The sequence below is a fragment of the Apodemus sylvaticus genome, chromosome 8 (genome assembly GCF_947179515.1).
Source record: "Apodemus sylvaticus chromosome 8, mApoSyl1.1, whole genome shotgun sequence".
Classification (NCBI taxonomy): Eukaryota; Metazoa; Chordata; class Mammalia; order Rodentia; family Muridae; genus Apodemus; species Apodemus sylvaticus.
In genome coordinates, this window is record NC_067479.1 from 88,195,364 (window position 1) to 88,219,037 (window position 23,674).

Below are 23,674 nucleotides of genomic sequence, written 5' to 3' on the forward strand. Positions count from 1 at the left end.
CTCAGGGCCAGGGACCTTGCTGTGTGGACCTGAGGAAGTGGTCCCTGACCCTCTAAGGACAGACTCCTGGGCTGTGCAGGATCACTGAAGGCTGAACACCAAGATCTGAGGATGGAGACCCCAGAAGGGTCTGAGTAACAGTTCTGAGATCTTCCTCCTGGAGTTCTGCCGCTTGGGTTTTAGAGGCACACAAGCCCGGCAGAGTTGAGAATCCTCACTGACTAGAGAGAAGGAAGCAGAATGGCCTGGGTGGCCGCTCCTCCACACTGCCTGCTGATCAGAGGCCAGCCTGGAGGACACTGTCCCACTCAAGTCCCTGCAGTTAGCCAGTTAGCCAGGACACTGAGCCATCTCTTTGGCTCAGTGGGATACCCCTGTTCACATCAACGGGCTACAGCACAGTGCCAAGGACTTTGAGAGAGGGTGTGCATACACACATATGGATGGATGAGTTTAGTCTTGAGATTAGCAAGGATGAGGCCAGATGTAACCAGTCACCTTGGCCACACAGGTGCCGGTTCCCTCTCTTGTAATAGCTAGGACAGGACAGAAAGCCACCCAGGCCTTTCAAGCTGAGGAGCTCGAAATTTCCAGAGGTAACAGTCCCACCAACGACCAGCTAACTCCACCACATGTCTCTGCTTTGCAGGTCACAGAATCCTGCCAGCAGAAACCGGTGGGTAGAAACTCTAAACCCTGGCTGGGCATGTAGCTCGCTCCTATAATTCCAACACTGGAGGGCTGACACAGGAGAACAGGCGAGAGTTCAAGGTCAACCTGAGATGAGCTGACAAAGTCAGTTCCAGACCTGCCAGAGCTGTAAAGTGAGGTACACTGTCTCCAACAAAAGAAGACAGAGGGGGAAAAAATCAACTCCAAACTTCACGCCACCCCTAAGTAGTTCAATCCCCACCCCAGCTCAATGGGGTGCTCTTGAACCCCAGGAGCCAGGAGACAAAGCATGACCCCACTAGCATGGGATGAGCACGTCCCATCTGTGAAGCTGGAACAGTACAGATTTTTCTCCAGCAACGCTAGAGGATTTAATAAAGGGTCCACATGAGTTCCTGGCAGCACAGACTGCTAACCACGACCCAATCATACTAGCGTGCCCTATGTGCATAGGTTCCGGCCCAGCTTTCTACCCACCGATGACATTCGTCTTTCTTTGTCATGGCTGGATTCCCATTCAGCAAGTATCCAGCTCTGTGGGCTACTTCAAGAGTAGCTGGCTTACCAGGGATACATATCCAACCCAGGCTTTCTCACCAAAACCCCTGCCAGGGATCCAGCACTCTGCAGTGGCCAGCAGAGTCAAGGCCGGCTAATGAGACCAACCTGATGTTGGTCTTCAGCCCTGTCTTCTTAGGATTGCTATTCTATTATAAAACGCCATGACCAAAGCAGCTTGGGGAGGAAAGGGTTTATCTGGCTTATGATGCCACATCACAGTTCATCATCAAAGGAAATCAAGCAAGGCAGGAACCCGGAGGCAGGAGCTGATGCAGAGGCCATGGAGGGTGCTGCTTACTGGCTTGATTCTCACAGCTTCCTCAGCCTGCTTTCTTACAGAACCCAGGACCACCAGCCCAGGGATGGCACCACCCACAATGGGCAGGGTCCTTCTCCATCAATCACTAATCAAGAAAATGCCCTACAGGCCTGACTACACAGTCAGATCTTATGGAGACATTTTCTTAATTGAAGATACCTCCTCTCAGATGACCTTAGCTTGTGTCAAGTTGGTATAAACTAACCAGCACAAGCCCCAAGACCCTATGCCCCACAGCTTCTTCCCCCAGATCCCATGGTTGTCTTTAACACACACACACACACACACACACACACACACACACACCTGAGCACAATACAAAAGAGATGGCAAACTATCAAACTGCTCTTCCACAGCCTCCCATGGCTTCCTCTGGAATACTAAGTCACCAAGCATTTGAAAGGAGGGGCAAATGATGAGCATCTGACCGTCTGCTGTGTATTACTGTGTATTGTCTACTACATCCTTTAAAAGGCCCTCTACAATCTGTCTTGCTACCTGCATCCTACAGGTGAGAGCCATGTGCCTACGCCATGCGGCCCAGAAGCAGCAGCAGCAGATATGGATGCCAGGTGCAAGGCAAGGCCCCTACCTCCTACTCCAACTCATCCCTCCCTGCCCATGCCAGCCACTGTTCCATCATCTCGGTGCCCTGGTTATCCACTGTACACTCAGAAATCTTCCTCTCTGCCTGAATCACCTACCTGTCAATCCTCAAAGGCCAGCTCTCAAGTTACCTCCCTCATGAGAGTGAGCTTCACCCCCGGACTGTGTCTTAAAACAACATAAAACAAAACAAAAACAAAAAACCTCTTCCTCACAGGTGTCTTGTCTCTACCCTCAAGAGAGCACAACTCAGTCCCCAGTTGCCTGGTCCTCATCAGCTTCCTGCTTTGGATAGACCTTTCAGACACCACCTTGTAGGTCTGATGCTGCCTATATTCTAATGCTAATACTGGTTCCTCAGCCAGGTGGCCCCAGAGACAGGAGAGTCTGCACGTAGACCCAGGTGACCTATGTGACCTTGCCCCCAAGTTAATGCTGATTGGTAAATAAAGATGCTGGCCGGACCTAGGGAGGTGGAGGAGATGCACAAGGGAGAGAAGGAGAAGAATGGAAGAGAAAGTCGCCATGGGTTAGAAGTCAAGAAAACAGTGGCCACATGAGGGTGGTCAACTGGAGCTAAGAGCAGCCCAAACGAAACTACCAAGTAATAACTTGGGGTTATTGATAGAAAATAGATTTTATAGCATAGCGGGTAGATATCTGCCCAGCTCTAGTGCTGATTAAGGCTTATTATAAATAATAAAAAGTTGTGTGTCTTTTATCCGGGAACTAAATGGTCAAAGGTAGAGTAGAAACCCTAGACTGGGATTAAAATTTTCTACACCACCACTGCCATGCATTCTGTTGTAGAATAAGTAAACATATGCTACCCCTCTAGCCTTACAAACCCCATCACTCAGGGCAGGCACAGCAGACCTGACACTCACGGAGACAAGCATTAGAGAGAGTGGCTGGTCTCCCAGAAGTTACACTGGCAGAGTTCAGCACTGGCTGGCTAAACTTTTGAATAACAACAGCAGGGTCCAAGTGATGAAGCTGTAGTCACCAAGGAAACCCCTTCACACCAGGAGAAAAGTGGTCCCAGGGAACTGTGGGAGCCGTGCCTGAAAGGGGCTTCGGGGCCTCCTCTGCATCCTCCTACTCTGGCGCCCTGCCACCCTCTTTCCTAACACAGGATGTGACAAGGTGTAGATGCGGCTACTCTGACGCCAGAGTGACAGAGGCCAGGGTAGGCAGGCCTAGGGCACAGTGCCTGGCTCCAGTGGTGTATAAGCCAGAGATCCCTTTGGGGAAAGAGGTAGAAAGACAGAAAGACGAGCCCTCTGTCCTGACCCACTTCTCTCTGAGCTCAATTCCCAGAGTTGGCAGCACCGCACCAAAGCCAACTGTGACTTCCTTCTCCCCTGGTGATGCCAATGAGCAAAGTCATGTTTACATCGGGAGCACTCAGACTGATCAAGCCACTCTGAAACGTCCAGTTCCCAGAAAGCAGAACCGTGTCCCCAGACTGGGCAGGCCTCATCCACCTAGCCTGGGACTGGTAGCCGAACCAAGGCTCTCATGAGCATGACAGAACAACATGACCTCTGCATCCCTTCTTAGATGGCTGCAGGCACTGAGCAGATGCCGCACATCTTCAGATCCCAACCAGGGCTAGAGTCTGGGGGTGTGGCTCTGTAGCAGAGCACTTGTATAACACACCTGAGACCTCGGTTCGATCCCCAACATCACTGCAAATCAAACAGGCAAAATGACTTCCCGAGGAACAGCCCACTCCTGGGTTCTGATTCAGGAAAGCTTGACAGTATGACTTTCAGAAGTTCCCAAGTGATCCTGAAGGAGTCAGTCCAAAGACTGAGTGAACCTGGAGAGGCTGAGGAGACATCGAGCTCCCAGCTCAGCAATCTAGTCCTGCATCCTCGAAACATGCACACAAGCTGACCTCACAGCGCTGCTTCCAGGGCGTATCAGAGGAGGAAAGATGTGGGTTAAGGACCCACCGGTAAGGAGCTGAGCTCTCACTTCCTCAGAGCCTGAGCAACTTCTAGTCAAAGACATCTTTGATGCAATCTGGTTTTTTTTTTTTTTTCTTCTTTGCGGTCAGGGTTGTTTGTTTGTTTTAAAGATTTTATTTATTTTACGTATGTGAGTACACCATCACTGTCCTCAGACACACCAAAAGAGGGCATTGGATCTCATTGCAGATGGTTGTGAGCCACCATGTGGTTGCTGGGAAATTGAACTCAGGACCTCTGGAAGAGCAGCCAGTGTTCTTAACTGCTGAGCCATCTCTCCAGCAGTCCTTTTGGTTTTTTGGTTTTTTGGTTTTTTGGTTTTTTCAGGTTTGTTTTGGTTTTCTTCTTCGTTTAAGAATTATTTATAGTTTGTTTTGGCTTTTTGTTTTGTTTTGATGAGACAGGGTGATGCATATGTATGTGATACATAGCCCAGGCTAGCCTCTAACCCGCCATATGGCTAAAACTGCCTTTGGACTATGAGCTGTTATCTTCCAAGTGCTAGAGCTACAGGTATGGTCCAGCCCACTTCACCTTGTTTCATTTAAAAGAAAAAGTGTTTTTTTGGGGGGAGAGGGGGAGATAAAACTATCTGCTTTATTTCTCCTTTGGTTCCTCCTGTCTTGCAAATTCTCTAAAAAAAACATTGTTAATTTGAGCATCCTGACTCCAAAGCTTTAGATACTGAAGCATTTTTGATTAAAAATTTGGGATTTTCAAACAGTAAAACCTATATAAATATTCCCAAATCAGGAAAACTCTATAATCTGAAACACTCCTGGTCCCAGACATTTCAGTCCAAGGTTATCTAGCCTGTGGTTATTTTTTTAAAACAAGAAATCTTTTCACTTTAATTACTAGCATCAGATGACGTAAAACCCAAAACCCAGTTCAGTTGGTGATAAAGGATCTGGAGGAATCATAAATGATATCTACTATTCAAGACCATGGCGGGCACCCTCCCTGCCGTGTCTGGGGTTCTGTCTGAGGATGCCCAGCAAAGGAGCTCCCTCCCTCTCCAGAAGCACTAGGTACAAGGTTCTGGAGTCTGAAAAGGCTGTTCCTGGTCTTGAGGAGAAATTTATCATCCCCGAGCTAAAATTTCCCAAGGTGTTATACACCTCACAGTACCTAGCATCATGAGCTTGACCCACATGTGACAGTGAGCAGTTGTTTCTCCAATGAAATGTCTTAAAGGGTGACCGCCATACTCCTCCACTATGGCCTCCATAAGAATGCGGGTTTTGCAAGTCTGGGTGACACACGTTCACAATGCCAGGTTTAAAGTGACACCCGTTCACTTCTCGCACTATAGTCGCCTGGATGATTATCTAAAACGCGTCTGATGCCACTGCATCTAATGTCCTGCAAACCACAGCCGCTCCACCCGTCTTCTGGGTGCCTTAATCAGCCATGGCCAGGACTACAGTAAGGCCCTTGGGGTGAGCAATCTGCCTGAGGCTGTCAGCCCAGCCCAGTCCCACAGGCGCCACAGGGTCAGAGGCTAGTAACAGGGCAAACTGAGGCCCTCTCTGGAGGACAGCAACAAGACAGCAACGTGTTTCTTTCCCCTGGCCTTTTATTTCCTCTTCAGCCCAGCTCCCTGCCTGCAGCACAGATGTGAGAACCGTCTGTGTTCTTGCGAGGTAGGTGGCGTCTGTATCAGCCATCTCACCCTACTGCTTCCTGCATCCCCCATCTCCTGGGTTGCTTACACCTCTGCCAAGCAGTAAGGTTGTTTGTTTCTTTGTTGCCATTGTTGTTTTAAGACTGGGCTTACTGTGTAGCCTTAGCTTGCCTGAACTGTATACACTAAGCTGGAATCAAACTCAAGGATCTGCCTGCCACTGCCTCCTAAGTACTGGGATTAAATGTGTGCACTACAACATTTGGCAAGCACTAATGTTAAGGGACACACTGTCGCCTATCACGTATGCATCTCACCTGTCCCATGGTACTATCACCTTGGTGGCTAGAAGCTCAAACTCATCCATCTGCATAGTCTGCTCTGCAGGGATGGACACCCACCCACCCTGCCTCCTCTCCAACACAGGACATGGCAATCTTCCCCTCCAGACTTGCAGGAGAGCCAATGACACTAGGACAGAAACCCTGGGGCAAGGCTTTGGTAAAGGCATTCTGGGGCATTCTGAAGTAATTCTGGGGCAGCCCCAGCAGCTGAGGCAGGAGTTCCCATAGCCCTATTGCCACAGTCACTGACAATTTCTACCCATTCCCTGCCACTCTCATTGACAGGAAAGGGCCAGAGCTCAAGGCTTAGTTCAGTGTTGCTCCTCACCACACCTTCCTGAGAACAGCAAGAGAGGCATCTGTCATTGAGAAGCACTGGCAGCACAGAATGGAAGCAAGAGAAGCCTCCATTGTTGGGCCTGTATCTTAGGTTCATTGCTGTGAACCATGACCAAGGCATCTCTTACAAAGAACAACATTTAATTCGGGCTGGCTTACAGTTCAGAGGTTCAGTCCATTATCAACAAGGCGGGAACATGGCAGTGTCCAGGCAGGCATGGAGCTGAGAGTTCTACATCTTCATCTGAAGGCTGCTAGGAGCACACTGGCGCCCATGTGGTTAGGAGGAAGGTCTCATTGCCCACCCCCAACAGTGACACACTTCCTCCAACAAGGCCACACCTACTTCAACAAAGCCACACCTCCTAATGGTGCCATTCCCTGGGCCAAGCACATTCAAACCACCACAGGCTGGAAAGACAGCTCGATGGATAAAGAATTTCTGCTCTTATAGAGGGCCCAGATTCAGTTCTTAGCACTATGTTACGACTCACAACCACCTGTAACTACAGCTCTAGGAAAGCTGACATTCTTGTAACCTCCATGTGTAGTAAAAGCACTACATGTGGTATACATACATGCATGTAAAACACATAAAAAATAAGATAAATAAATCTAAAAAGGAAGTCTCCACTGTGAGACTTGTAGTGTGGCCTTGAGTTGCCTCAGGCAGTTGGAGTACATCACACACTGACTGACCCACAAGCAGCCTCTGATACCATCTGCTCCAAAAGACCAAGCCCCTCCCAAGGAGGCCAACTGCTGAACCCAGCAGCAATGGCTCAACTCTTATTTACAATCATCTTGTCCTACTACCAATGCCTGTGACGTGAAACTCATATCACATGCCACTCACCACATGATCTGCCAACACCTAAAGTGGTGTACACCTGTTCAATGCGTCCGCACAAGGTCAGATCCTGCTAAAGATCACAAAATACACATAATCTCTATGCTTACTTCTGACGGATCAGAACTTCTGCAATGTGAATGTATGGGGGCTGGAGGGAACACAGGTATTTTAATCATTATCTGGGTGAACAATTTGCTTTAAATGTGACATTATAGACACATGTGTCCCCAGGGTGGCACTGGGCCACAGGCTTGTGGCAATAACAAAGATAAAAGCTGGGTTTACCCAGCATTTACATTTGCCAGGCACCACTTGCAAAACCTCACAGACGGGAACTCTCCTAATTCTCACAATATCAAATTCCATAACTCTTTCTACTTGGCTAATACAGAAACAGAGGGAAAACAAACAGTTTACACTTGTACCAGACCCTCAGCTCAAACCCATCAAACTACCTCCAGAGTACCCGGGGCATCCCTCATCTGTGACCCCACTTCTAAGGCTGGGTAAAGAATCCTGCTGGGTTGCTGGAGGGACTGAAGGAGGAAAAAGGAATGCAAAAAATAACTGAATGGGCACCCATGCAGCACTAATGCATACCTGCTCAGAACCCCACCAAGAGGCATGGGGCCACTTATGACAAACCCCTCTACCTTTCCTAGCTGAAGGGGGGCAGTAGAATAGATTCTATTTCCAGTATCAGAACACCAAGACCTAGAGAGATTACAGGTAGTGATCATGGGGATAAGTCTTAGAGAGCTGGTCACTCACTTCCCTTTGCTCCATCCATCACTCCCTTTGGCCCCGAGAGAAGATCCCTACATGGAAACAGTCTCTGCAGAGGATTCATAGATACTCACATCCCAACACTGCAACCAACAGTGTCAGGCTTGAAACTTAGGAAAAGCTTCTGTTCCAATCCACTCACAACTCACAGATGGCCCGTAAGACCCCTCAGACGACTGGGAAGGGCAGTTGGTCTTCCTTTCACACAACACAGACCACAGCAACTGCAATCCTTCCCCATCCAGCCCCTGAGAATGGCTAGACATGGTGACCTGAACTGCCTGCATCTTCCACAGGCTGCAGCCAGAGGCTGGTGAACCTGGCCTCATTCTCCCCAAGTCTGCCAAGTAAATGTCCTGTTCAGAAGCCCTGGATTCCCTACCGACTTCTATTCACAGAAAGAAAGTTCTCTGTCGTATCTCCAAGAACACCCAGCCTTCGCCTTGAGCACCATCCTTACCAGGCCTGCTCCTTCCTTCCTCCTCTCCAGCACCCTCCAGCCTTCAGGCCCTGCATCCCGCTCAGCTTATTGCGCGTGTCCCCTTCCTTAGGTACCTGACCAGGAGTCCAAGACACGCATCAGTATTGCTAGACGCCACTCATTCACTTGGGGCATCCAATGAGATGATAAACTATGCAGGGGAGGAAGGTCAAGAGCCTTCTTTTCCGCACAAAAGCCCCTCCCATAGCCTAGAAACTACAAAATAGGTGAGAAGCAAGGAGACAATAAGCAAGGCTGGCAGCTTCCAGAAGTTTCTAAAGTAGAGAGCCTGAAGAAGGGAACCCTTGGCAGAACAGAACGCACATTCCTATGAGAACAGATCAGTACTCAGTAGAGGTCATGGGGGTCATCGGTGGTACTGGAAACTTTCTTATGCTCACAGCCTAGCACGTCAAGGTGTCTACTACCAAGCAGTGACAGGAGGTAGGCTGACAAATGGAGGGAGGCACAGAGAGGCAGACAAAATCTGATAGGACTAGGCTCCAGCATGGATCCAGTACAAGAGGCCAACATGGGTGGGTGACCAGTTAGACTTAGTCTCATGAGAAGCTTTTTTGTATGTGGGAAGCTGGGGGCAGGAGAGTTAGATGAGGCTTGACCACTTCCCACAGAATCAAGGTGGCTAACACTACTCTGTTCCCTCTCCATGGGTCTGTAAAAGAGAGCAGGCCTATGACAAGATATATACAGGTCACCTACCATTTTCTACCAGAAATGAGAACATGGACTTGGGGGAATTCACAGGAAGCCCCTGAACATTGGGTTCCCCCAGATCTAACTATTGTTTTCAAGGGAGGAAGGTGCAGAACCCCAAGTTAGGGTTATGCTTAATTTCTCCCTTTCTTCTGGATCCATCCCCCTAGAGCTAGCCACCTGAGTGGACTCTGACTCAGGGTCTGTGGGCCTCCAACATGTTATCTTTGGAAAAAGTTTTTCCTCTGAGACCAGAGACTCAGGAAAGCACTCCTGCTTGAACTTTGACCTGTGACTAAGCACCAAGTAGTCAGGAGCGTCAGTAACAGGGGGTTTTTGCTGTGTCACAGGAAGAAAGCCACACAGATGCTCCTGCCAAAGTCAGGCCCATTCTCTGACTCAGCACCAAATTTAGACTGCATGTTCTAGGACTATCCAAAATCCCCATGTGGCAACAGGTGCTCAGAACCCAGGTGCTAAAGCCTCAGTGATGGGATGCAAAGGGGAGGGGTATCCCAGGCTCAGGACCCAGAAATCTCAATGGGGACTTTCACGGGAAGGCCTGCGGGAGAGAACAAACGCAGCCTTTATGAAGAAAGGGACAAGGACTCCAGCGCTTGCCAGCCTCGGAGCAGCTGGTGGCCTGAGAGAGCGGGGGAACGCTCAATACTGGCCTACTTTGCCCAACTGTAGAAGACAAATATCAAGCGCATGGGCTGGTAAAGGATTGGGTTCAATGCCTGGAAATAAAGCTGGAGCGCAGCTGACCACACTGGGGTATCCTGTTACTTGCTGCTAAGCCTGGCCCACATGAGGAAAAAGCAGTCCAGACTTCCAGACACCCTGACTCCCCAGCCACGCTACTCCAACTCTGAAAGGGGATCCTAGCCCCAGATCTGCCCCTCTGTGCCCTTGGACTGCTGGTTTCCAGTGTAAAACGGGAACTTGGACTCGCCTCCGAGATCCTTTCCAGCCATGTCTTCAACAGTTGAGGCCGCTTAAGAGAAAGTGCTAAGGGCTAGAGAGATGGGCTCAGCACTGAACGCTGCTCTGATAGACCTAGGTTCAAGTCCCAGCATCCACATGGCAAATCACAACATTCTGCAGCTCTAGTCCCAGGGGATCCGGTGTCTTTGAAGGCACCAGGCACGGATGTGGTGCACAGAGATGCAGACAAAAAAAAATCCAAACACATTAAGTAAGTAACTAAGTAAATAAACAATAAATACTTAAAATGAAATTAAACCACGAAAACAAGTCTGACCAGGAAAGAAAAAAATGAAGGTGACTTGGAAAGAACAGAACAGAGATGGCTGCAGCTCCTGAAAATGTCAGCAGGCTGCTTCCAGAATATTATGAAATCTTTACTAAATTACACAACATGTATAAAGGGAGCCGGCAAGACGACTCAGCAGGTAAGGGCGCTTACCTCCAGGTCTGCTGACCAACGTTTTATTCCTCAAATCCACACGGTGGACGAAAAGAAGGGACTCCTCCCGGTTGTCCTCTGACCTCTACGCACACATGATCCCACCCCACCCCACATACAGAAATACAGACCATTGCGCTCCTTTCCATCTCTCTGCTATGCTGTCATTTTTAAAAATGTCTAGACAGACCTTCACCATGTGTGGAAAACATTTGTCAATAGTCAAAAGAAGGCAGATGTATTTGCAGGCCTAGGGCAATCTTAAGGAGCCAGACGCGCACCATGCAGACTTGTAGACTGAGAGAGCACTCACTGCACTATAGAAACCCAGGCACAGGGCTAGAGAGACAGCTCACTGGTTAAGAAGGCTAACTGCTCCTGTAGTGGACCCAGGTTCAGTTCCCAGCACCTACGTAATAGTATGCAATCATCTATAACTCCAGTTCCAAGGGATGTGACCCCCTTTTCTGATCTCTGTGGGAAACAGGCACACTTCTAGTTAACATACACACACACAGGCAAAAACATTAATACTCATAAAATAAATAAATCTTTTTTTTTTTTTTTTTGGTTTTTTCGAGACAGTTTCTCTGTGCAGCCCTGGCTGTCCTGGAACTCACTCTGTAGACCAGGCTGGCCTTGAATTCAGAAATCCGCCTGCCTCTGCCTCCCAAGTACTGGGATTAAAGGCGTGTATCACCACTGCCTGGCAAAATAAATAAATCTTAAAAAAATAAAAACAGCCACAACACACCTTTGTTTAGTGACAAGCAGGGCAGCAGCTGGGGGTGGGGGAAAGAGTTGCTTTGTCACAGAAAGCCACCTAGAGGTTCCTCCAGCCAAAGTCAGATCCCTTCACAGGCAATTGTCCCCAGCGGGGCTGCCTCCTACACAGGCAGTTCTCAGGGGCTGGTTAATGTGTCAACAGGATAATGGTTCTCTTATGCAATGTAGGGTTGGGCTGGATAGGGACAGCTTTTTGTTTTGTTTTGTTTTGAGCTCAAGAAGAATTTTTCAGAAATAAATAAATAAATAAATAAATAAATGTGTTGTCAGTCCTCACAATGACAATGACAGAGCAGATGTCCAACAGGGCTTCAGTTCCCTCTCCGTGCATCACTATCCCGGGGAGCAGGGACTGGGTTCTCATTAGGCACATTGGGCCATTTGTCATTTTTAAAATGGCTCACCTCCCCCCCTCCACCCCCCACCCACAAGGAGGGTAAGGCTTTGCGGCAGCTCTTCCTCCCCAGGCATGGGGCTGGGGGAGGGGACTCCAGCTAAGCATGATACTCCCTGAGTTCCAGGACCAGCCTACATGAGAAGACCCTGCCCTCTAACCTCCCCAGAGTCTCATGATGGCATCAGTCAAATGTAACAGCTAGATCTTGTTAAAATCCGCATTTAAACAAATTACCGGGTGACACAAGGACAACTGAGTACCAGCTTGGCATAAGGCGGCTTACCACATCCACAGCAGGGTGTTCAGAGTGGACTCAGAGTCCCTTCATGGACCATGCCGACTGGTATGGGGGACCTCTGTGAGCCCAGCACTTAGCAGAGCCAAGAGAATAGAAGCAGGGACTAAGGACATACTGACAAGTGATGGAAGGGACAGACACACAGACAGATAAAGCTGTGACTGAATCTGTAAGGATTGCCCCTTAACCAAGGGCTGTGGGACAACACACAAACAGGCAATACTGGGATCAGCTCCAGTAAGCTTTCTCAAGACAGACCTGAAGTATTTTTGAGTGAAGTGAGATGCTAGCGGGGATTTGTTTTAAACTACTACAGGATTCTACGGTTGCTGGAAGAGGTCAGTAGAGGTCCAGGGTTGCTCCTTGTATCATCTAGTCCATTTCCACATGCTCGAAAAGACAAAGGCAGAAGAGAAGGAAGAAGAGGCTTTGTTTAACCTGAGTCCCCTCTTCCCTCCCAATGTCTTCCCTGGGCTCCCTGCACTCTTCTCTCTCAGCCAAGGAGCATTGGCCTCACTATCTCTGCAGTGTCCACCTGAGGACAGGTGACTGCAAAGGACATAGTGAGACCTCCTTAAGACCAAAGCCTCAGGAAACTAATCCACCAAAGTGGCACAGCCTCCTCACTGACAGACACCCCAGGTTCTCTCCTCGTTGGTAGACACCCCAGATTCGCCCCTCAGCTTCTGTCATGCCAACCCCATTCATGGCCTGTGTCCTGTGACGCTTTGGGTTGCATACTGTCTGAGGCTATTGCTCCTCTGTAGGGCAAGTCACTCCCAACAGGCACAGAGACGGCAGCTCTCACCAAAAGCCCTCAGAGAACGCTACTGATCCCTTTCACAAATGAGGAAGAGGAAGTCTTGAAGGTTAGGCAGCTCCAATCCCACTTACAACATCCAAGCCACCTAGACCGTTCATGCATTCATTCCTTCATCCAGTCACCCATCATCCTCCATGACAGTCTCAGAACAGAGACCTTCTTCTCTGTTCTCCAGACCAACTGTGTCAGAGGCGCAGCAAAAACTTGTTCTCGGTTCACAATTATCACTTGTTCTCCCCGGACCTGCAGCAGTCGCACCACCAGAGCACTCCCCACACATCCTCCAAGGCACCTTAGAAGCCCTGACTGCTAAGGCCCAAGACCCAATCCTGCTGCTTTGATCCTCAAGAAAAGCATCTTAAATGCCCATGAAATCAGTCTTCATTCTGGTTAAGCCCCATCAGGCCCAGCAAGCACACAAACCTAAAGTCTGGCAGCTGCTGGCCCCAGAGCCCAGGTGTCTCGTGCAGCTGGCATCAGAAGCTAATGTAAGGGAAATGTTTATGCCTTGGGTGCTCTAAACGAGAGGATCAGGGGAAATGAAAATAAGTAATCCGAGCTGTGTTCCAGTACCATGTCTAAAGCTGAGGCTTCCCGTGTGTATTCCAGTGAACATAGATGCTTGAAGATGTCCCCAAGAAAAGGGCTTTGTCATCAAATCTGTCTCTGAAGCCATTCTAGCCAAGCCCCAAAGCACACTGGCCCACAATTGTTCTCAGAAGCCTAACAATAAGAAGTTAGGCCTGCTCAAAGCAGCACTATCCGAATGCACTGGACCACAGAGCTGGGCCAAAGCAAAAACAGCATCCATCCATCTGCATCCCATCAAGCCAGTGCTCAGAAGACGTTTCCTGGGGGAAACGCTGACCCAGGCCTTTTGAAAGAACATCCTGATAGAGCTGGTACCCTGGATGCGAAATGAGAAAGCAAACCAAGCCTGAGTGGTCTGTGAAGCAGAAATGTCCAGCATAGGTCAAGGCCTTTGGGGTGGAGCTATTAGCACTGCAAAGGAGTGGGAAAGACTGCCTCTCTGAATTCTGCTGGGATGGTACAGTTAAGGTCAGCCTCAAGGGAGTCACTCACAGACAAATTCTGAAATTTGCTCCTTTGCAATCCAAAAGAGCTGCCCCGCATTTTAGCAGCATGTATTTGGAGGTCTGTGTGTGTGTGTGTGTGTGTGTGTGTGTGTGTGTGTAGGAACATTCATTTGCATGTATGCACATGCACTTACATTTTATACAAAAGAAAAAATGCTAAACTAGGCCTCCACCCAGCCCCAAACTAAGGTGTTAAGGACAGAGAGCAAACAATATGGCAGTTCTTTAAAAGCCTGCATCTGGAACTGCTGCATGGTCCAAAGAAGAGAACAGAGAGAGAGTGACAGAGGAAGAGACTCCATAGCCTCCTCTGGCTTCTGCACATGTGTGAGTATACATCACACACACACACACACACACACACACACACACACACACACGAGGAAGACAGATACACTGAGTTCACCTATAACAGATGTCTAAACTAGTTACATTCATACAAACAGAAAGGAGACCGTGGTCGTCAGGGGCTGAGAGGAGGGAGCAGCAGACCACTGTTTAATGGATGCTCTTCTACATGATGGCGAAGTTCTGGAAACGGATGATGATACCGGTTGTCCAACAGTCTAAAAATACTAGATGCCCCTGAAGGGCACACTCAGACTAGCTGTTCCCACATCTTACACCTTGTGGGGGTGAAAACAAAAGGGCTCAAGGTACATCTTATGGTATGGAAGTCTGACTACAATTAAAAAAATAAAACGGTTCAGAGCAGATGCATTCTGAGCTCTAGGCTAAAGTGAACCTCTGCCACCATCCTCCCCAGGATTAAGGTTGGATAGTCTACACGGGATACTCCAGATACTTGGCTCAGGTAAAAATGTTTCTGCAGTACATTTGTGGAATTCCACCTCAAAAATATCAACTGAGGCACAGTGCAAAGATTTTACAACTGGTTCTAGGAAAATGATGAAGAAGAAAAAAAAGATCCAGTTATCTCTGCTTCTATCCCATTTAAAATTCCCTGCTAAACACACCGGGCAGCCCCAGCTCCAGCCAGGAGTGTAGTTCAGTGCTCCTGCTCTGTGCCTGCTGGCTGTCTCTACAGCCCACATCTTCCCAGGAAATCACTGCATAGCTTCCCTCCCACTGGGCCTGCAGAAGGAACAGGTGCTTCATTTGAAGTAGGGGTAAAAACCACAAACACACACACACACACATGAGACAAAATATTTCCCCTACTTTTCTCACTTTTTCGGGAAGTGGAGGTAGAGTATCAACACCCACCGCAGACTAACATTAAAGCAGGGTAGCCAGGACCACGACACAGAGCTGGAACCGTCCCCAAAAACCCACTCCAACACAACTGCCACACATCCTTGGGACTAACAGCCATCTGGGGAGTGCTCCGAACCCCACAGGACTGAGAAACTCCACATCCAATGCCTCACTAATTCTGTTTGCTGTTGAACGAGGGCCAGGGAGCTAAGAGGCTCAGCCAAGGTCAGGGCCAGCACTTAGAAACAGATCCCACACAGGGCTCCTTCAAGGACGGTTGGCTGATATTAGAATCTGAAAAGGAAAGGTTGCCTCACAGGTCTAGAGCAGCCAATCCTCCACAGTTGGGACCTGGTGGAGTGACCTTGAAGACTTCAGACACCGAGGTCATACCACCAGCTTCCATCGCAGACATAGTGAGCCACTCAAAGGGGCAGGGAGTGTATGGCAGAGCGGAGTAGCTCCAGGAGATTACACCTGCTCGAGAGACTCATGGCCACAGAGCGGGCAACCCTGATACCTGTTTAGAGTGCTCACAAGGAGCTGCAACCGACCTGCAGCAATCTGTCCATTCCTGGTCCCTCCTGTCACTATCATGTGGCATGTTTTTACCACACTAACCCAACGCCCTTCCTTTGTGATCACCATTGATTTATCACACAGCACCCTGAAGCAGTGAGTGTTTTTATAATGGCTGTATTAGGGCCAAGCTCTGGGGGGAAGGAGAATAGGACCCCAGACAGCATATTGAGACACAGGAGGGAAGAAGAGCTTCCAAAATGGCAGGCAGGGCTCACTCACCCACTGGACTGGACTTCCTAGCAGGCTTGCTGACAGTGTGGTTGATAAGAGGCCTGCTGGGAAATGCGTGCACTGCTAAAATTGAGTGTGCAAAAAAAGGAACAGGCTTTGCTTTATTGTAAAATCTCCATAAAAACTCCCATCTGCATGTATCACAAAAGGAAACTTTAAAAAAAATCCTAATTTATGAATCTTAAAGTTATCTTTAACATTAAGCTCAGAAGACGCCCCAGTTCTAAACATCCAGTTCCCCTGCTAAGATCCATCCAAACAGGGACGACTGCCTGTGTCAAGGACAGAGCTCAGTTTCCCCAGGTCACTGACAGAAGGGCAGGACTGGGAAGTCTCAAGGGGACAGTCCAGGCCCTGTTCAATGACAGACACTGATGGAAAGAGGGATGAGGAGAAAGAGGAAGGACGTTTGCCAGGCTGGGCTGTTTCTGCAACTTTTTTTTTTTTTGAGGTTTCTTCTTGCTCCTGCATCTTCTTAGCCATCATCATTCCTGGGCCAGGGGATTCAAGGAGGTGCAGGAAGCAGGGTGAGGTGATGGGATGAAGGAGAGCTAACCTAAGCATTAACATCCTAGAGACCCTGCCTATGGCCCAGAACACAACGTCCTCCGGGGGAAAGGCTAGATGGACAGGCAGCATGGCTGGGCGAGGCCAGAAACTCCAAGCCACCTGACATTAGGGGTACGTGTATTTAAGATTCTACAAGTTCAGATGACCACCGGCTTTCCCACCACCAGCAACTGTCTAAATTAACTTAAACTCAGCAAGAGACATGCGTAGAGAAGCTGCCCTGCTCAGGGCCTGGCCACCAACAGCCCACGCCAGTGATGACGAGCTTGCCTACTCATTTGACCAAGGACAGTGCAGAGCATGATGTCTCTCTCTCTACACTACCCCTCCTGCTCACCCTACCTTGGAGAAACTGCTTCTTTAAAAACTGCCTTGCGCCGATACAGGTCACTAATAATGGGGACAAAGCCAAACCAACCTTAGCCTTCTAACCCCAGCGACAACCACTCTGCCTCAAATGCGCGCACAGCCCTAGTCAAGACAATCAGAATCCTTCCAGAAGATTTTTCTGTCCGGGCTGACTGGATAGAGCTGCCTTCCTTCCCTGCCCAGGGTCGACCTGAGGCTACATCTCAGACCTATGGAAAGGCTTACAAGATTCAGGAGGCAAGGGTCATCATGCTAAGGTTTGAGGATGTAGCTATATGTCATTTAACACTGGGGTAATGTTCTTAAACATGCATCTTTAGGTGATTGAACATTACATGACCACCATGGAGTTTACTCACAGAAATGTCACTCTAGGTTAATATAATCTTATGGGACCACTGTTAGACATGTGACCCCTAAGAAATATCATTATAACTGTATTATATATCAGTAAGTTGTCATTTTTCTGCCTGAGATGATTTGAGCTATGTTGTCCTGGTGCCTTGAATGGAGAGAACTACAACCTGCCCATTAGAAACCTGTTCTCAACCATGGTCTTCAGTTTCCTCTGCAGCAAATAGCACAACTCTGAAAGATAAATGCTGGTTTGAGCTATACTTCTATCTCTTCCCCTATTGATTCCCCCAGGGCAGAGGACACCCTGGCCAAAGGCAGCAGAGGAAACAAAAGACCCTGGTAATCACCAAGGAATAAAAAATAGCCAACACTTGGCAACACAGGATCATCCACACTAGTCTCTGGAAGAGCCTGGCAGGGTTACTCCCTTTTAAATGAAAAGAAAGACAGGGAGGGGGTCTAGGTGGACATGAGGGTTCGCACCTGTAAGCTCAGCATTCTGAAGGCTGAAGAAGGAGCAGCTCCACATGTGTGAAACCTGCTCAGGCTACAAAGGAACACTCCATTTCAAAAAAAACAAAAAATGCTTCCAACCTCACCTTCTACAATGCCTATATTTCAGGGAACGTGCAAACCTCTCCCTGGACCCCCAAGGCCTCCTCACCGCATGTTTAAAGGCAATCCTCTCTGTTCCAGCAGCCTGTACCCTCTACAGTCCCTGCAGTATTCGGTGTCCTCCCTACAACCCTCTCTGCATTCCAAGCCCCGTCCCCCAGGAGGCTGGAGAGGTGGCTCAGTGGTTAAGAGCACCTGCTGCTCTTGCAGAGAATCCAGGCTCAGTTCCCAGTACCCACTTAGCAGCTCACACCCACTCTAGTTCCAGGGAATCTGATGCTCTCGCTTGCCCTCCACATGCACATGGTGCACCTACAAAGTGCAGGCTAAACACATATACACAGAAAATACATCTTTTAAAAAAAAAAATGAGGTGTGATGGCGCACACCTTTGATCTCCGCACTTGGGAGGCAGAGGCAGGAGGAGTTCTGTGAGTCTGAGGACAGCCTGGTCTACAGAGTTAGTTCCAGGACAGCCAAGGCTATTATACAAAGAAATCCTCTCTATAGATAGTTGATAGATAGAAAGATAATTGATAGATAGATAGATAGATAGATAGATAGATGGATGGATGGATGGATGGATGGATGGATGGCGGGTTCTCTTTCAGCTCTGGCTCAAGTGCCAGTCTCTCCTCCAATTTCCCCTCCACTTCTTCAGCAGATGATCCTATGACAGTCTCTTCATGTTAGTGACAGCATCTCTCTCCCTCTCTGCAGGAAATGAAGAAAAGGCACAGGAGGAGGGAAGGGACAGGAAGAGGCAAGACAATTCTAAGCACATGGGTGGTGAGATCCAGCAGGAAGCCAATTGCTGACTTCCAAGAGAAGCCTGGCACAAGATAACTTAAGAAGCCCTTGACATTTAGATGGCAATTATTCAGAGCCGCACTAGGTCCAGATGAGAGTACTAGAGAAAGCCATACAGGACACAGTTTGTAAGAAAGCAAAAAGCCTGCTCTTGTAGCTGTCACTCAACAGATCCGTCTCCCCTAAAGGGTCACACTGCCTGAACAAGACCTTAAGATACATGGGCAGACTCCTGGCTGCCTCACTCCAGGCCCCAAGCCAAGTGCCCGGAGCAGGAGATCCCATCCCTCCCTGAAGACATCCCCCCCCAGGTCTGAGACAGGAGGCAGGGTGCCCTGGGCTCCACTGAGGCCCACTGCAGACGCAGGACCCAAGGATCTCTGTGAGAGAAATCAGAAGTTGCAATTAAATTCACGAGAGAAACACTAAATTTAACTCTGACCTAATCAAAGACACAGGAGACCCCCATTACCCAGTCAAGGGCAGTTCCCACCTCTCTTTGTCACCAGCTGGGGCAAAGGAAATCGCTTCATTCCCTACAAACCCATATGTGAGCAAGACAGCAGATTTCTTCAAGACCAATAATCTCTTGAAGGGGCAGTGAGAAGACCTGGTCAGCCAACAGGAAGAACCACCCAGGAGAGAGGCTCCTGGTGTCTGTCACCTTCCTGCCCTCTGATCTTCCTGGTGCCTGACACTAGCCCTGGGAACTCTATGTAATGAAGATGTAAAGACACCCCTCTGTGACACTGGGGTGGCCACAAGTTGGTGAAGATAAGACACACCATGATCCACAGCAGCACATCAGGTCCAGGAAAGCAGCCCCTGCTTCCCCCTAACCTAACCCCGTGTTCTCCAGTCACAGCATTATAAAGACATACAGACACCCCTTGACCCCCTACCATGTCACACTATTCACCAAAGCCTCCAGATGTTGTCTTGACATATCAAGTGCTACCCCAATTTTTTCTAAGCTATTTAATAAAATGAACTTAAACTCCTTGACAAGTATTTTTCTAAGGATTTCATGAGCCTCTTTGAAGCAATAAAATTCTGAAGTGTGGGGAAATGGATTAAAAAAATAATAAATCAGCAGTCCTAGGGATAAACCTCAACCTTATGGTATCCCATTCCTTGGAGGGCAAGAGACAAACCTTAAAGATCAGCCCAGAGGTCCCACCTTCTCTACAGGACCTGAGGATGGGCTTAACGCATCGCCATCTGTCCTCTAGTTTCTCTAGTCCAGAGATTAATCCTAGGGCTTAGACGTGTACATCCCCGTGAGGACTTCCTGGCTGCATTCTGACTTCTGTGCTTCCTCGCACAGACTTCTAGAAGCAAATCTTTTGACAAACTTCTTTCTTCAAAAATAAATAGAAGTAATTAGAACGGAAAAGGTATCTGATGAGGTCCTTTATTCTCTTAGCTGCATGTGATGGCCTTTTCCAAGCAACTTCGATAGGCTATTCAGACAGACTATTGGCTTTGCCCAGGAACTCCAATAAGCCGTACTTGTAGGGACAGCATGCAGGTCTGAGGGAGAATGTAAAAGTCCAAAGGGAAGTCAGAAGGGTACCCACGAAGTGCTCTGTTGTGGGGCTGCAGTTTTAGCCTCTCTGCATGTCAGTTTCCTTCCGCTAGAGAAAACAGAGTTGAGATGGCCTGGACCATAGAGATGAGAACTGCTACCAGAGACACCTAATAAAATCACTCCCTCTATAAGTGTAGCTTTTAACAGTCCCATAAATGGTCTCCTCAACCTCTGGCCCACACGTTGCTAAAGGCAGTTTTATTTTTCCAGCTCTCTTCATTCACTGTTCTTTTACATGTGTCTTTATTGATTTTATTATATGTATTGATTCAACTTAAAACAAGGGCAAGACCTACACAAGACCCACTTGCTGTCTCCAGGCTCTGAATGTTTGTTTGGGTTTTTTTTGTTTTTTGTTTGTTTGTTTTTTAAGCAATAGGCAGTAAGTCAGAACTCTTAGCATTCAATCTTTCTTAAGCATTTTAACCTCTGCAAGCCACAGTTTTCTCTCTGGCAAAGCAGGAATACTAGATAGTTCACATGCTGTTAACAGCGATTAAATGTGATAAGGCAGAGTTCCTGCCACAACAGACACCATACACGCCAGCCCTCATCCTTCCTCTGTACTCTGCCTTCTTCCTTGTCAAAGAGGCTGGCTTCTCTCTCCACAGCCCAGTCAGGACAAGCCTACCACTAGTCACAAACTCCCAGCAGTACCCCTCCCCCTACACACACTTACAAATCAGTCACTTCCAAGAGCAAGAACACAGGGGTTCCAAAGGGCACCACTCAGAAGAATCAGTCACCAGCTCTCCTCCACCGGGAACTCAGAACTCTCTCCGGGAGGGAACTGAGCCACAGCAACCACTACTAAGATTTTCCCATGGTGCAATGCAACTTCCTCAACTTTTCCGGGCCCACAATTTCCAAAGAAACCGAGGAAGGCGTTGTGCATAATTCACAGCAAATCTGGGCGAGTTAGGAGACTGAGATCCAGGGGACGAGAAGGAAACGGACACGGATACAAAGTGAAAAGGCACGAGTGATCTAAACAGAGTGGCAGGGATCAAAACGTAGGGGATCTGCCCCTGGCCTATATTCCCTTCTTGCTGATTGCAACCTCGGGCTCCCGAAGGACTAGCCGACCGTGAGAAGCTTAGAAAAGGGGCTGACCGACATCCTTCCGAGGTGTCGTCCGACCTCCGGCCCGCCACCGGACCTAGCGGCCTCCGGAGGACTCTGCAGTAGTAGCAACAGGAGAGGAAAAGACAAGGCTTTCGGTGAGGCGTTATTGTTCCCAGAAAACCGCAGGACAGGGGCAGGAGGTGTGAATTCGGTTCCAGGCATCCTACCCTCCCCGGGTAGGTTAAGAGAGAAGGTGTCACCGCGCCATACAGGTAGAGTTGGTGGCCGCGACCAGAGCCTCAGCCCCCACCACCACCACCAACCCCCCTTGGTGAGCTGCAGAGAGAAGCAGTGGCTGGAGGGCAGGAGGGGCCGCGCGGGACTGCCACTCACCCGCGCCCTCTGCAGACTGCGGCGGCCCGACGACGCCGTTCAGGTAGAGAATGGGCAGCAGGTGAGGCTGAGTCTTCTCCAAGGCGGCGCGCAGGTCCTGGAAGTGGTCCTGCTCCTTGGCCAGGAGTAGCTGGAGCAGCAGCTCCGCCTTGGCGCCTCCCGCCTCCTCGTCCAGCTGCCGCCGCTCGCCGGGGCTCAGCGCTCCTGCTGCCTCCAGCAGCCCGAGCACGGCCTCCACCTCGGTCATGGCCTGGGCCAGGCTCTGCTGACACTGGGCGAGCAGCTCCCGGCGCTGCGGCTCCATGGTGGCGGCCCGCGCCGCCCCGCCCCGCCCCGCCGGACGGCGCCGGAGCTCCCGGAGGCCGGCGGGCTGCACGCCGAGCTGGGCGGCAGCCTAGCGCGCCGGGAGTCGGGAGGCGGCGGGGCCCATGGGCCGGGGCCTGAGCGCCTCGGGGCCGGGACGATCGGGGCAGCTCTCAACGGCCGCCTCCCGGGCTCCGGGGCGCAGCCATGTTGGCTGCGGCGGCGGCGGGACTGGAAGAGGAGGAGGAGACGGAGGAGGAGAAGGAGGAGGCGGAGGTGGGGACGGCGGCCGGGGCGCGCCCGGAGGCCTCGCAACAGCCAGGCATGCCCCCTCCAGCTCCGCCTCCGCGCCCACCGCCCCGCCGCACACTGCGATCGACGCGGGGGGGAAAAAGGCGCCGGGCGCCCGACGGCTCCGGCCCGGCTCACCCGAGCTCCCGCACCGCCGCCTGCACAGCCGCGGCCCGCCCCTCTGGCCTCTCTCCTCCCCGGCCCGCCTTTGGCCTGGAGGAGGTAGCAGGCAACTAAAGCTTGGGTGGAAGGGAAGGGTCCGGACCCCACCGGCCCTTAGCCCACAAGCTACCTATAGAAACATCTCCCACCCTGTTCACATACTGCCCCTAATCCAGGGTCTTCTGAGAATTCTAAATTAAACCAAGACACAATGCAAAACCCTCCCCCACTAAATTTAGACATCTCCAACTTAAAGACCTCTCCAGAATCGGTCCCCATTCCAAGATTCTCTTAGAAAATTTCCCCAGTAAAATCCCCTAACCTGACTAACAGTTAATAGCATCCTGCTCACCTGTATCAGAGTTCCAGAGTCAAAGGCAGTGGGTGTTTGCAAGAGCTGGGTGTACTTAAAGAGCTGTTTGCTGTGGGCTGTTGGAGATTTCTGGCAAGAAAAGTGCCCGTCTTGTCGGTGTCGCCCCAAGATTATATCAACTCACAGAGTTACCTTGCTTCCCATAATGACTTCAGTTCAAGACCATCTACCTTCTCCGATAGCCCTCTCTCTGCACAGCTGCTTACATGGAACGAAATCTGCATCCCCAGAGAAGACTCAAACTTTTGCATTGCAACCACTGACTTACGGGCCAAGAACTCTTTCTGTGTCACTGTTACCAAAGTAAAGGCTTCTCAAATGTCCTTCTTTGACAGAAGCCATGTTTATAGAAACAAACTCTGAAGAGTAATTAGAACAAGAAGACCCTGAGGTTCTGTGCCTCAGAATTATGTTCAACGTAGAAGAGACCCAATTGCTTTTCCTCACCTGGTATTTCCCAGGAGACGGGATGGGAAGAGCATCGGACCAGGGATTCTCAGCTGTGACTTCATGAACAAGTTCAGCAGGGTCAGGGCAGCGCTGAAACAACCTCAACATTACTGTGAGCATGTGTTTTCTGGGCTAAATTTGATAGCTTTATCATTTTTTAAGATTTCTATAACCCAACATGGATTC

General features: G+C 49.6%; 1 protein-coding gene across 3 annotated transcripts in view; it reads right to left on the bottom strand.

Moving 5' to 3' along the window:
- The window catches only part of Dlg5 (discs large MAGUK scaffold protein 5), a 106,103-nt gene extending 83,671 nt beyond the window's left edge, over positions 1 to 22,432 (bottom strand). For 2 of the 3 annotated variants that reach the window (XM_052189884.1, XM_052189882.1), the window contains exon 1: positions 21,910 to 22,432. In XM_052189884.1, coding sequence (XP_052045844.1) covers positions 21,910 to 22,213 — 304 coding nt within the window. In that variant the 5' untranslated portion in view covers positions 22,214 to 22,432. The remainder of the gene's footprint in view (positions 1 to 21,909) is intronic. The other variant, XM_052189883.1, reaches the window with a different exon arrangement.
- Between the last annotated feature and the right edge of the window lie 1,242 nt (positions 22,433 to 23,674).